General features: G+C 37.0%; 1 protein-coding gene across 2 annotated transcripts in view; it reads left to right on the forward strand.

Moving 5' to 3' along the window:
• Positions 1-15,918, forward strand: part of cnih3 (cornichon family AMPA receptor auxiliary protein 3) — a 59,670-nt gene that overhangs the window by 30,169 nt on the left and 13,583 nt on the right. The window contains exon 4 of one of the 2 annotated variants that reach the window (XM_052098327.1): positions 14,971-15,083. In XM_052098327.1, the coding sequence (XP_051954287.1) occupies positions 14,971-15,083 (113 nt within the window). The remainder of the gene's footprint in view (positions 1-14,970; positions 15,084-15,918) is intronic. The other variant, XM_052098326.1, reaches the window with a different exon arrangement.

Consider the following 15,918-nt stretch of genomic DNA (forward strand, 5'->3'; position numbering starts at 1 on the left):
CCTGCGCATGCGTCAAGCACTAGGATGTGTAATCAAGCTTGCAATCACGATCATGCCTTAAGACTGCAATGGCAGTGAAAAATGTGTTACATTTTGGTCTGTTCTCACCCAAAACTGAATCAATTGCTTTAGAAGACATGGATTAAACCACTGGAGTTATATGGATTACTTATATGCTGCCTTTATGTGCTTTCATGTGCTCCAAAGTTTTGGTTACCATTCACTTGCATTGGTGCTACAGAGCTGAGATATTCTTCTAAAAATCGTCATTTGTGTTCTGCAGAAGAAAGAAAGTCATACATCTGAGATGGCATGAGAGCGAGTAAATTATTTATGAGAATTTTCTTTATGGGGGTAAACTATCCCTTAAAAGTGTTTTTACTTATAGCCATCCGATCATGAAAGACCCACCTGAATCACGTTATGCCTACATTTTTGCTAAATGAGTATTGAGTCCTGAAGAGCATGTGAGTCGACACGTAAAAGAAAAGTGTCTTAAAAGGATTAAAATGACGTGGTTGCTTCAGCAATTAAATCATTTATGATGATATCAGTTAGGTTTAGGAGTAAGGTTTTTATGGTAGGGTGGTAGGATTTTCAAGAGTATTAACCTTGAAAACATCGTATTTGTTCGATAGAAAATTTAACTCGCTTTTAGAGCCACACACTGGACATTTCTGCCATACATGAAATGAACCACTTAATAACATATTAAGCAAAAATGTCACCGTCACATAATTTTTATGAGATCAGGCTGGAACTGGAAGTGTAAATCCTCTCCAAGATGCATTCGAGACAGATAGCAACCCATTTTAGGAGGTAGTTTAAGTTACATATAAAACAAAATACGGATGTTTGAGAGCACTAGGATAAAAGATATGGCACATAGCAGCTTTTTTGCCTTTTGTACTTCATTTGTCAAAGGAATTACATCCACCTCTTTGTTTTATTTTATTTTTATGAGCCACATCGAGTCAGTGCTATTATCGTTAACAGAAAAAATACACGTAAATCTACTGAAAATCTTTTTATTAACAGTTATATAAGTACAGTAGACTAACAGTTGGAAAAATGTAAACTATACATATTTTTTAGTAAATCTGATTTATATACTTTTAAGCAGAGACATATGTACATGGCCATGTGTAAGTGGCAATCTGACTGATCAAAAATTGTAAATAGGACCTACATTACCTCTGATGTAGATGCTCAATTCTTTTCAGAATGGAAACACTTAAAAATGAGCCTTTATTATCAAATATCTTATAGCCAGCCCTCTCTGCTGGAACAAAAGGGTATTCTCCTTTGTGGCTTTAAAAAAAAAAAAAAAAGGAACATCTGGCTGTTAATCAGACCATGTACTGGTAATCAGTTTCTTTTCTCTGTGCGCATCTTGTTAGGTCTGAGACATGGGTGTGTAGAGGTTGACAAGGACTTATTATTCTGTCACCAAGCTCTGAGACAGTGTGCTCTCAGCAGAGGTGTGGCAGTGCTGCTGGTCTGTGGTATAATTAACTCTGCCCCTAAAACACATTGTTCAGCTATAACTTTCCATTATTGTAGCCCTTCCAGCTTGATGTCACTCACGCTTACCAAAGGTCAGCTCATATTTGCATGTTTGCCATACTTAGTTTTTCACTTTTTCAGACTACTTTAAAAGCAGATTGTCTTGTTGGTGTTCTTCCAAAACATTAAAACAGTATTTATCTGCAAATTTTATCAATATATTATATCAAGCCTATTCTAGGATTATATATTAAGAAGTACATTTATCCTTTCTTAGTACATCAGATATTTCCGCATTACAACTGCTAATCCTTGTGTTACCTGCATGTGACCCTGCTTCATTTTAATAATGCTAAATATCTTGACATTTTCAGCCTGTTGAAGTGGGTCTGTGCCATTCTCTGATATTCAAGATTCAATCACGCCAGCCACGGTGACTCACCTCGTAAAGTTTGAATAGCTGAATGGAAATTCAGTTCATATGCTATCTTGTCTCATGGGGATAGGTGTTCTTTATAGAGAAAATATGTAGAATGCTTTGCTGAAGTTAATTATTGGCTGCTATTGAAAGAGAAAGACAGTAATTGGAGACTAGCGGCTCCTTTGATCAGCTTAGGACAACAACATTTTGCTGCTTCTAATCTGAGGCCCACAGTCAGATTTGTCATTGTATTGAATGAATTGAAATAGAATGGTTACTGTACATATTAGTTTTTTTTATGGTGATTAGTCAAGTACACTAAAAAAATGTTAACCTAAAGAACTTGTTACATGCGGTAACACCTAAATTACAGTAACAGTTTTATTCGAGTCATAAATATTATTTAACATGACTGAATCAACCTGACTACACCAGGAAGAAAAAACAGGAAGAAATTATGGTAATAATTATTGTACTGTAGCTATTTAAGATTGCAATTGCATTTTTGTAAAAATTATGTAAGTTGGATGGTGGATTATTGGTATTTCTGTGCCGGTGAACCGAAGTTGTTATATTTTGTGATACTATACATCCCCCACCTGTTAAATATATCTGATCTGAACTGTATGTTATTATTCTATATCTTCATGCTGCACTGTATTGTAAATGTATAATTTATATTCTTATTATAGGATATATTACGAGACAAATTGCACAATAGTAGACTATGTGCAAGCATCTGCCATTTAAAATTTTTATTCATGATGTTATATTTAATGTCATAAATATATATATATATATATATATATATATATATATATATATATATATATATATATATATATATATATATATATATATATATATGTAATAATAATAACATTATTGTAATTGATATTCATTGATTGATTATATTGTTAGTAGTAGTAGTGTGCTGCCAGCCCACCATGTACCTGGTGGATCACATTGTCACTAATTAGCCCTCCTCAAGTTATTCTTGTGGTCAATGTTTTAACAAAAAAAAAAATGTAATACCTCTGCTGGTATTGACACTTCATGCCCAGAGAATGTCTCCCCATTCCTTTTTATCTCAGTTCTTAATGTATAAATTGTCAAGACACATTCCCTCATTAAAGAACTATCTACTGGTTTGGTGCCTGCTCCGTTCTGCACTAATGGTGGGGCACGAGTATAGTGAGCTCTGCCCTGTCATTAGTAGTAAGTAGTGTTAATTGGAGACTCCTGCAGTGGAAGGCTGGTGAGAATGTGATAGGAACAGAGGGTTAGAGAGAGAGAGAGTGAGAAAGCGACAACATTAAGGACACTCGACTAAACCACTCAGCTACAGTAGACCTCTTATTAGATTATTTACCGTAACTCTAAAGAGGTTGTTGCTAGCTCTTTTTCTTCCAATTGTACGGCTACTTTAGCACTCAAAGCTAATGGATTTCATCCTGAGTGGTCCTTGGCCACAGCCCCCATAATTAACATATATGAAGCAATAGTGTAGGACAAATTGTCCCTCTTCCTAAATGTTTCAAGTGTCTGGAGGGGCATGGATTGCAGTTGGTTTTCAATTCATCCTAAAGGTGTTCATTGGGGTTAAGGGATTTTGCAGCCCAGTCAAAGTCTTCCATATAAGACTCCGGAAACCATTTCTTTATGGACCTTGATTTTCTCAGGGTCATTGTCATTCTGGAAAATAAAAGGGCTCATGCCAAGCTGTTGCCACAAAGTTGGTAGCATACAATTCTCTATATTGTCATACTATGCTGTAGCATTTTCTTCACTGGTATTAAGGTGCTTAGCCAAACCTGTTAATTTGAAGGGATGTCCATGACACTTTTGGCTACGTAATGGATAAAAGGAAAATTACCTGTTGAAATTCGATTTTTAACCCATCTGAGATCTAATATAAGGAAAGATTATTTAAAAGTAGATTATGATGACAATTTCAACATGATAACTGTGTAATTTTCTAGTAAACAAAGACGCATCCTGTCCATAATCACATACACTTCCGTATAATAATGAACAATTACTAAATAGAGCTGTTACAAATAAGATTACTTTGTATTTCATACTGGTCACTGAATATTTAGACTATCATTAAGGCAAAGTATCACAGCTAGAACGCTGAGCACAGGGTCAATATCACCTAAATCATACTCAAAATTCCCAAGATTTCTTATATGTGTTTGTTTATGTGTGCCAATGAAGAAGCACAAATGATTCTGCCTAAACTTAGTCAGATGTTCAAAAGCCCTGAAGTCAAACAGATAAAAACTGATCCTCCAGATGGGCCCTTCTTATCCCAGCTGCCAGTGCACACTTTCTTCGTGATTATCCAGCATTGAATCCACTATGCCAAGGAGATAAATTATTTTTGTTGTTACCTGATGTTTTTGGAAATAAACTTTACTTAAAAAGGATCATTTTTGGATGAACTAAAAGTAACTTACTCATATTCATGTTGTTCTAAACCCGTTTGACTTTCTTTCTTACATGGAACACAAAAGGAAATGTTAGGCAGAATATTAGCCTCAGTCACTATTCTCATTCATTGCATCTTTTTTTCTATACAATGAAAGTGAATGGTGACTGAGGCTAATATTATGCCTATAACATCTCCTTTTGTGTTCCTTCAGAGAAGTCTTTAGGGTTTGGAACAATATGAGGGTGTGTTGATGATAGAATATACAAACGTTAGGGGAACTATCCTTTTGAAGTAAGTATGCCATTGGCAGTTGACAATTTGGCCTCTGATTGAAACTAATAGATAAACTACGGAAAGCATCCGAGTAATAACTTACATGTATGCTCAAATATGTTGAATAATTTATTTTCTACACATTTTTACATATGAACTGAACCACATTTCCTTTAGACTGCTGTGAACGGCCTCCATAGAAAAGGTTTGTGCCTTAGGATGTAGTGTCTTGAATGATAAATGTCCTATCCTTGCCTTTGCACTGAAGCAAGCACTTGTTAGGTATAAACTGTAGTTAATGCTGGCCATAAGTCTTACATACTGTCATGAAAAACTGCCATCAAAAAATCATTCACCACTGCATGAAAGACCTTGAGATTGCCATTTATATAATGTGTGGATTCATGCTTGTCAACGGAGGTCATCACGTAATTGATCAATTACCTGACCTGTTTAGAAAACCAGGTTGAGGAAATTTGCTTGCTGCTATGTATGTAGTTTACATGACTGTTGACTTTAAATTCTTAAAACTGAAGTATGTACACCACCAAACAGAATTGCAAAAGTAAACTTTTTCAGAACAGCTTTCTGAATACACCCCATGTCTTCCATTGGTCAAACAAAGAGATAACCAATGACGTGAGTTGGGTACTGATTAATTTTGTTGGGGCGGGTCTAAGCAGGTTGTTAAAACCAAACTAATAGTTGTCTCTGCATATTAAGCTGGGATAGGAGAAAGTATTTAACACAGAAAAAGTTACATACTTCAACTTTAATGTAGCATCACCTTTATAAACACAGCACATTCACAAGTTCTACGTGCTCGGACCTGAGAGCGCACAGGACGAGACCGACTTAACCCTGAGATTGTAAAAGCTCGTAAAGGTACTGGGTGTTGCCCAGCCCGCTGCTCTGTACATGTCTGCTAGGGAGGTGCTGTTGGCCAGTGCCCACGAGGATTCCACACTTCTCGTCGAGTGTGCTCGAACCCGCAAGGGGGCAGGCACGGCCTGGGTGTGATAGGCCAAAGCGATGGCGTCAATGACCCAGTTGGAAAGCCTCTGTTTGGAGTCAGTGTTCTCTCTCTGCTGTCCACCAAAGCAGACAAAGAGCTGCTCAAAACATCTAAAGCTCTGCGTGCGGTCCACATAGGTACGCAAAGCACGAACCGTACAGAGCAACGAAAAGGCTGAGTCTGCCTCCTCCCGGGGCAGCGCTTGCAGGTTCACTACCTGGTCCCTGAAGGGGGTCGTAGGAACCTTGGGCACATAGCCCAGTCGCAGTCTTAGGACGGCATGGGTGTCTGCCTGGCCGAACTCTAGGCAAGTGTCGCTGACAGAGAACGCTTGCAGGTCCCCAACCCTCTTTATGGAAGCGAGCGTGATCAGAAGGGCTGTCTTCAAGGAGAGGGCTTTGAGCTCGACTGATTCTAGCAGCTTGAAGGGGGTCTCTGAAGGCCTGAAAGGACCACGGAGAGATCCCATGAGGGGAACAGGCATGGCCTGGGAGGGTTCAGCCTCCGGGCACCTCTAAGAAACCTGATAATCAGATCGTGCTTCCCTAGGGACTTACCGGCCACTGCGTCATGGTGAGCTGATATGGCGTCTATACATAAACCTTCAAGGTGGAGGGGGACAGCCTCCTCTGCAATCTCGGACACGTCTTCTTGGTGGAGGTAATGTTCCCTCTGCACTGTATCACGCAGCCACACTCAAGAGACTAAATCAATTTAATGAGCTGTACGCAAAAACAAGAGCAGGAGAAATTGAGGCAATCAAATAAAATTGCCCGACAAGTCATGCTTATGAGTCTTAAGCTTGACTTGAAGAGAACTAGCTTAAAGATGTGGAACTTTGACACAGAAACACTGAATTCAACATGTTTCTTGTAGAAACACCATGCCATGTGTCTAGACTATTCAAAAAGCATTGTGGTCGTAAGTTCCATCATTACCAACATAGTTTAACGATTTGGGGTTTCCTGAAACCATAGTACAAACGTACATTCGCAAACATCATCGCAAAGTTGTGTATATAATACACAAATATATTTTATTCCATATATACACTACCAGTCAAACGTTTTGAAACACTTACTCATTCCTTTTATATATAAGGAATGAGTATATATATATATATATATATATATATATATATATATAATATATATATAAAAATATATATATATATATATTTTTTTTTTTCACATTTTCGAATAATAGTAAAGTCTTCAAAACTATGGAATAACATAAATTGAGCTATGGGAATTATGTTGTGACTAAACAAAATCCCAAGTAAATCAAAACTGTTATATTTTAGCATTTAGTAATCACCCATTGACTAAAATTTGCAGACATGTACTCTTGACATTTTCTCAACAAACTCCTTGAGGTATCACTCTGGGATGCTTTTTAAACAGTATTGAAAGAGTTCCCATCTATGCTGGGCACATATTTGCTGCTTTTCTTTATTATTTGGTCCAAGTCGTCAATTTTAAAAACTTTTTTTTTATTACATTTTAGTTAATAAATGAATATGGTGGCACAATTATATTTTTGTCTAAAAAACTAATTTCAAACATTTAAGCATAGATGAGAAGTTTTGACCTGTAGTGTATATACATGTTTCATTCTGTGAAGACTTTAATCACGTTTACTTGCATAAAAAAAAAAGTGTGTGTCACTGTTAATGCACAGTTGTCAGTTTTGTCTGGGTCACAATTTTTAATAAAAATGGCTTTAAAAAAACCCACATCTTTCAAACCTACACTGCTGTCACAGTGGAAGGTAAAGACTTTGAAGGGAGTAGGCCATATCAATGATCTCTTCTGAATAGAATACGCCCATTTAAAGAGTGCTCATGTGCCTTTGTGATCAAGTGTGTCGGGAGAACCCCGAATTCTGATGTAGAGAGAAACGCATCTATTGCAGCGCAATGCATCTGTCTAATTACACGGTGCATGCTGATCTAGTGTGACATAGTAACTATGACATAAGCTGTGTCTCCTTTCGAAGGCTACGTGCTAGATGTCTTTTGAAGGCTGCAGTATACAGAGCATCATCCTTTAAACAAGTCTCGTTTAAACGAGACGGCCTTCGTAGGAAAAAACGGAAATGGAACGTAACATGGTTGCTATGACAGCATACCACTCTAACAAGTGCGAACACATTGAGTGAGAAGGGAACAAAGTCCTGGTGGAAAGGAATGTATGAGGTAAATTTTAGGAGAGTTATAAAGATGTAAAGACAAAAGAAAATAGTCTAATACTTTATTTTAATTATATATTAATATAATTATAGATATTATATACTCTGCACCCATCTACTGAGGTAGCTACTTCAACTTGGAAACATTACATGCGTTTGAACATCATATTTATAGGCAAATTGGCGTTATTTTTTTAGATATTTTTATTCAAGCAAAGATTGTGGGTTGTGAGTGCCCACAAAGATTACACCTCATGCAATTCACGAATTCCCATGAAAGAAGGTCGCATTCGAAAGGCTGCATTCAAAGTGTCCTACTCACTTTTATGAAATGAGACAGCCTCGATGACGTATGCGGCCGACAAATGTGCCGTGACAAGCTAGTTAATTTCTCCAATGATGCATCTTACAATGGTGGTTAAGCAGGGAGTTACGTCATTGTTTGGGAAACGCACCCATATTAGTAGTTGAAAGATAACATAATTAAAATAATAACATTATAATGAATATACAGTACTGTATAATAAATGTCAATAAATATATGTATTCAAATGGTAGTATTTATTCTTGTAGTGTTTACTACAAAGCACGAAATAAGAAAATGCATATTCTTTGATGGGTTTCAGAAATGGCTAGAATTTATCTGAACATGAATATTAATTGTTATGCAAGTAAGTCATTATTATTTCAAAACGTGATATGGATATGGGATTGATTATTTTGCACTCTCTATGTTTTATTTTCTAAACAAGTCAATGTTGGAATGTGAATTTAATTTGTTCAGTGCTAAGGGTTAGTCTCAGTCAGCATGAAATCTGCAAGAGATGTCAGAAAATCCATTCTATAGGTGGACAGCTCTTATGAGGTGCACAGGTTTATCACTTTATCGGATAAAGTGGATGTTGTTTAGAAGTTGCCAGGATACACCGAGCAATTCTGTGGAAGAACTAGTCGAAAACTACTTGACTTCATATTTTCCAAAGCTTGTAAATATATTTATATATATATATGTATATATATATATATATATATATATATATATATATATATATATATATACAGTGAGGAAAATAAGTATTTGAACACCCTGCTATTTTGCAAGTTCTCCCACTTAGAAATCATGGAGGGGTCTAAAATTGTCATCGTAGGTGCATGTCCACTGTGAGAGACATAATCTAAAAAAAAAATCCAGAAATCACAATGTATGATTTTTTAACTATTTATTTGTATGATACAGCTGCAAATAAGTATTTGAACACCTGTCTATCAGCTAGCATTCTGACCCTCAAAGACCTGTTAGTCTGCCTTTAAAATGTCCACCTCCACTCCATTTATTATCCTAAATTAGATGCACCTATTTGAGGTCATTAGGTGCATAAAGACACCTGTCCACCCCATACAATCAGTAAGAATCCAACTACTAACATGACCAAGACCAAAGAGCTGTCCAAAGACACTAGAGACAAAATTGTACACCTCCACAAGGCTGGAAAGGGCTACGGGGAAATTGCCAAGCAGCTTGGTGAAAAAAGGTCCACTGTTGGAGCAATCATTAGAAAATGGAAGAAGCTAAACATGACTGTCAATCTCCCTAGGACTGGGGCTCCATGCAAGATCTCACCTCGTGTGGTCTCAATGATCCTAAGAAAGGTGAGAAATCAGCCCAGAACTACAGGGAAGGAGCTGGTCAATGACCTGAAAAGAGCTGGGACCACCGTTTCCAAGGTTACTGTTGGTAATACACTAAGACGTCATGGTTTGAAATCATGCATGGCACGGAAGGTTCCCCTGCTTAAACCAGCACATGTCAAGGCCCGTCTTAAGTTTGCCAATGACGATTTGGATGATCCAGAGGAGTCATGGGAGAAAGTCATGTGGTCAGATGAGACCAAAATAGAACTTTTTGGTCATAATTCCACTAACCGTTTTTGGAGGAAGAAGAATGATGAGTACCATCCCAAGAACACCATCCCTACTGTGAAGCATGGGGTGGTAGCATCATGCTTTGGGGGTGTTTTTCTGCACATGGGACAGGGCGACTGCACTGTATTAAGGAGAGGATGACCGGGGCCATGTATTGCGAGATTTTGGGGAACAACCTCCTTCCCTCAGTTAGAGCATTGAAGATGGGTCGAGGCTGGGTCTTCCAACATGACAATGACCCGAAGCACACAGCCAGGATAACCAAGGAGTGGCTCTGTAAGAAGCATATCAAGGTTCTGGCGTGGCCTAGCCAGTCTCCAGACCTAAACCCAATAGAGAATCTTTGGAGGGAGCTCAAACTCCGTGTTTCTCAGCGACAGCCCAGAAACCTGACTGATCTAGAGAAGATCTGTGTGGAGGAGTGGGCCAAAATCCCTCCTGCAGTGTGTGCAAACCTGGTGAAAAACTACAGGAAACGTTTGACCTCTGTAATTGCAAACAAAGGCTACTGTACCAAATATTAACATTGATTTTCTCAGGTGTTCAAATACTTATTTGCAGCAGTATCATACAAATAAATAGTTAAAAAATCATTCATTGTGATTTCTGGATTTTTTTTAGATTATGTCTCTCACAGTGGACATGCACCTACGATGACAATTTCAGACCCTCCATGATTTCTAAGTGGGAGAACTTGCAAAATAGCAGGGTGTTCAAATACTTATTTTCCTCACTGTATATATATATATATATATATATATATATATATATACGTGTATATATATAAAAGTAGTTAAGGGTACTGCTTTAAATAGATTGTTAAAGTGATTATTTGAACGAGCTACCAGTTTGTTGTAGGTCATGCCACATTAAACAATAAAAAGCAAAAATAAAATACAAATTCATTAAAAATCATTTGGGGAGCCTCCAAAAGAAATTCTGCCTAGTGCCTCTCAATGTCTAGAACTGGCTCTGAGTCACAATTTCTGAGTAGGTAGACATAGGCATAATGAAGTATGGTGAACATGGTTTATTCAATTAATATGAGATGCAATTAGTCCATTATTATTTGCTGGAACATGTATGTTTTGATCTAACATTGTACCATGGTGAAAACTGAACCTCGTTTTATTGATTTATTTGTTGATTTATTGATTGTGGTTCCTGAACTATGTCAATATCTGCATACTAATGTCCAGTACTGAAGTCAGTAATATATATATATTTTTTAAAAAGGACTTCTATGCAGTCGAAAATTTAAAAAATCAGAAATGTATTGACAGACATAAACTTAATAAACATTCGAATAATCTTATCTAGGCTAACATATTACTAGCAGAGACATCTTCATTTGTAAAAGTCAAAGCTCATTTTCAGCTTTTCTAATATTAGATATATTAAAAAAAAATACATGTTCCTGGGATAGGCTCTAGTACCTTCGCAACCTCACATAGGATAAGTGGGAATAAATTAATGTGTATTTTTACAACAATACAAATATATGATAAAAAGTTGCAACTTAAACTTTTATGATCATCTTAAATAATTGGACCCATTCACGTTCATTGTGAGAAGCACATAATCTGATTGAAAAGCACACAGTTGTTCTACTAAATAACTGAAAACTGAACAAAATTTGCTCACTGTTGCTTCCCAATACTTATATTGTCAGGCATACAAGATCTGGTGATAGAGTAATGCTATGTAAAACTGACAGCAGTGACAGTACATCTGTATATAGCTGTAAAGAGAGTAGTAAGAGATGGTGGGCTTTTGGGTTTCCTCTGTCTCTCTCTCTGCATTAATGTGCTTACCATCTCGACAAATGCAAGATATATGCTAGGTAGAGATTCCCCTGCACAATCGATTTAGGTCTCCCTTGATTGAATAGCCTTAATCATGGGACAATGGGTGACCTGACACATTCATCTCAGCCAAAATACAGGCTGTCTTTGTTAACACATTACAGTTAAGACAGCTGGCAGCTTTAATAGCCTTTACCTTACCACTGTCTTTCGTCGCATCACGCATTTTTCGAACATAATAAATCACTTAATCTCAAATCAATTATATTTCTTTGGTGAGTAACCGTAGGCACAATCTGCTCCACATTGGCATTCTGATAATGTGTTAATATGCCATAAACATAAATCCTGACATAGAAAACAAACTCATGAAAATTAAACAGAATTTCATTCGTTACTCACCGGCATTACTGTCATGTGCAATATAGTTGGTACTGCTCCATCTTTCAGTACAAGTTTCTTTGCAATGCCTGAATCATGGTTCTCCAAAAAAAATTATAATCCCTTATTTATGCTTTGTTTTACTAAATCACTCATTCTTAATGTTGGGATTTTTTAGAAGGCTATGCAGAGACAACCAAAGCACAATAACTTCTGGGTCCCTTATGCCACATCTTAAAGAGCCCATATTATACTAGTTTACAGGTTCATAATTTTATTTTGGGGGGTCTAGTAGACGAGATTTACATGCTTTAATGTTCAAAAAACACATAATTTTCATATAACTCATACTGTACATTTATTTTCCCCTTTCTTCATACTCTGGCCAAAACGCTTTGATTTACCTCCTGTCTCTTTAAAGCCCTCCTTTCTGAAAAGCCCAGTCTGCTCTGATTGGTCAGCTGGCCTAGTCTGTTGTGATTGGTTAACCGTGTAGAGCCCGTGTCGGAAATTTAACGTCCCTTACCATAACCGAGTTTCAGCTCCCCAGTCTTCCTGAGGACCTGTAAACACTACTGTTACTATGGTAACAGGCTTGCCGTACCAGCTGTAGCCAGAGTCCAATAATGAATGAAATAATGAAAGTTTGGAAGAACAAGCTGGTTCTTTTGTTGTTTAAAAGCAAACTACAGTAACAATAGTGCAACTTCTAGTTTTGGTGTCCCTAATCTGCTCTCTCTCTCTCTCTCTGAATTCACCAAGATGATTATGTATGTTGAGGAGGCGGGACTATTCAAATGACTCCTACCTTCTATGTCACTAGGGGGCGATTTCAAAATTAGTAATTTTTGCAGGGTGGAAACCAAAAATGTTTTTTTGGGGGGCTTGAGAGGAATTTTTTAATTCTAAAACTTACAGTTTTTATAGTACAGTGACCTCTTATGTCACGACCCATACAAAAAAAATTATAGTTCAAATAATGCACATGTTTTAAAAGAATAATTCAACTGCTTTTATAAAATTTACATAATAAATACTAAATATGTTAAAATTATGCCACAAATGCGGTTACTTGTATTGTTTTTTTTTTATTTGAGAATTGTTTTTGTCAGTTCTTTAGTTGAAATTTGATATTGAGTTAGAATTTGAATTTGAATGACAGGAAGAGAAATTCACTCAATCGCAATTCACAGAGGACTTTCATAGGCCCAACAAAACAACTAACTTTGTAAAATAAAAATGTCTGTAAGCATTTCAAAATTTATTATTTGTATCATCTTTATGTTTTTGGAAATATCCCTATGTTGTGTGAAAGGTAACATTTTTATGGCTAATTCATCCTGAAAAAATTACCATTTCAAAATTACATTGTATATCAATATCTTTAAATGTAACTGTACTGAACTTCTGCCAGTTTAGATTTGAACTATATCTTTGCATCCTGTTTGATGCCTCGATTTAAATTCAGTTCAAAAGCATTCTCAACTAAATTCTAAACGGCTTTCAGCTAGGGCTGGGCAATAAAACGATCTCGATATTTATCGTGATAAAAAATCCACAATATTGATGATAAGCTTTTGAGTAATTTTCGATATTTTGCCCATGTTCTACATCTAGACGTTCATGTGCGTGTCACTAAAAATGTAAGCTGTTTGGCTTTCTCAGACTGCATGAAGTTGCTAATGTTAGCTGCCTTGCTAATGATTAGGCTACATGCCGGTCACCACGGTCAATTGATTCCACCTGGACTGCAAGACATCATGATGACGGTTGCTCCCTCTCATCGTCTCTTGTGAGCAGCGTGACAAGTACACCAGCTGTGATCTTTCTGCACTGTGTTCTTGAATATTTTTCTCTAGCACTGAACATGCTTAATGTATGCCCTGTCCCACTCCGCACATGTTATCTCTTTTCCCCGCATGTGAGTAGACATGATTAGCAAGTTACAAGCCTTTAATAATAAACAAATAGATTTCTGTTCTAATTGTATTATAAATGTATTTATTATAATACTAGACTGCTGTCATTATGCTTCAAAATTAACAGCTGATCTTTTAACATTCATATCCAACTGCACTTGATTGATAAACTCTATAAAATATTGTCATATTTTGGTAGACGATCCCTCAGACCCCACTGCTTTGGCTGTCTCTGGGCTCACAATGCAGCTTAGTAGAGACTATATTGACTGTTTAGGATAATAAAAAATATATATATTTTCATCTGCCAACTTGGATATAAAAACAAAATTCAACATGCAAATATGAATGTATATCGTGATAAATATTGATATTGAACAATATGAAAAATAATATCATGGTAATATTTTTGGCCATATCGCCCAGCCCTACTTTCAACCCAAGTATTCAATCTGCAGGTGATCAAACTGCCCTGCAGTCTAAATGATGGTTTATTTGATGTTCACCGTTTCACTGCTCTGTGTTCATAGGGCTTCAAATCCTCTAAAAGTGCATTTGTCAATAATTAAGTTCCTCTTTTAAAAAGCCTAAAGGTTGTAATACATCAGCCAACTTTTTGGACTGTGTTGCCGTGGAAATGCAACTGGGTATGGGCAACAGAAAAGGACACAGCTGAAGTAGTTTGGGTATTAGATATACATGGTAACAACCTTAAGCACTTCCCAAAGTAGCTGCCCTAAGTCTTATCTTTCTTGTACATTTGTGTCTTTTTTCTCTTTTTTTAATGTTTAAACATATTTTCATATCCCAGCATAAAATGCAGTCAACTATAAGTAAGCCATTCGTATTTCTCAGAAAAGTGTACACATTGTGGCAATGTAGCTATCAAAACATTGCTCTGTTTTTTTGAGAATCCAATCCAGCCTGACTAGTAACATTTTCGGAACCAATGGCATGAGTTTGGGGCAAGAATATCTGTATCCTTAACAATGAAGAGGAAATGTTAGGGAAACCTGTTTGAAAACAGGAATAATTTTTTTTATTTTTTTGCCAAGGGAAGGAACTATAGATTGAGAGTTATTTTTCTGTGTTCTCTCCAGTTGGTGCTTCCAGAGTACTCCATCCATGGACTCTTCTGTATCATGTTCCTGTGCGCCCAGGAGTGGCTTACAGTTGGCCTAAATATTCCTCTGCTCTTCTACAACACATGGAGGTGAGCACCTGAACCAGCCTTCTCTCCCATTAAAAGTTCTATGAGCTAATGTTTTGGAATACTACATATAAAATAACCCTACTACCTGACGGATATCACTATAATAGGTGTCCTGAGAAATCATACCTGTCCCTGTGACAGCCAGAGGCTATGTATACACCCTGCTGAAAAATCCTGCTTAACCAGCATGCAATTCCCATGCTGGTTAAAGCTGGTTAGTGTTGGTTTGGTGATGGTCTAGCTGGTGGAGCAGCATAGCCATGTTTTTCACCAGCAAACCTAGCTGCATAAGTTTGTTGACCAGAATGGTCTTTCAGGTGAAGCTGGTTTAGCTAATTAAGAAGCCTGGTGGGGTCACCAGCACACCAGCATGCCATGCGGGGGGACCAGCAATGATGGATTGTTTAGCAGTGTGGGGAGCGCCCCACCCTTTTTTAGCCAATAAGAAAACTAGCTAATCAGAAATGCTCTCAGAAGTTAGCCTCAGTGGGCTTTATCCAGACAAAAAGCATGTTTCCTGTTTGAATGCCATTTACAGTATAAGTGACCTTTTTCGTTATTATAATTTTTATTTTTATTTTTGAGGGATCTTTAAAAATTAAAATGTACTTTATCCCTGTCTGCTCTAAGGAGTTCTAATATAGAGTGATCAGTCACATGACATTTACTGCTGAGGTGATTTGCAAAAAAATTAAAAATTAAAACAAATTCAGAACTTAGTGCCCATGAGGCAAAGATGGCAGCTTCCACATATTTTCAGGGCAGCATGCTCTAGCTGAGCAGATTGAAATTCATGGTCTGGGCACGTTCAGGCTTGCAGGCATCTGGTTTGCTT

The sequence above is a fragment of the Xyrauchen texanus genome, chromosome 30, assembly GCF_025860055.1.
Source record: "Xyrauchen texanus isolate HMW12.3.18 chromosome 30, RBS_HiC_50CHRs, whole genome shotgun sequence".
In the NCBI taxonomy this organism is placed as follows: Eukaryota; Metazoa; Chordata; class Actinopteri; order Cypriniformes; family Catostomidae; genus Xyrauchen; species Xyrauchen texanus.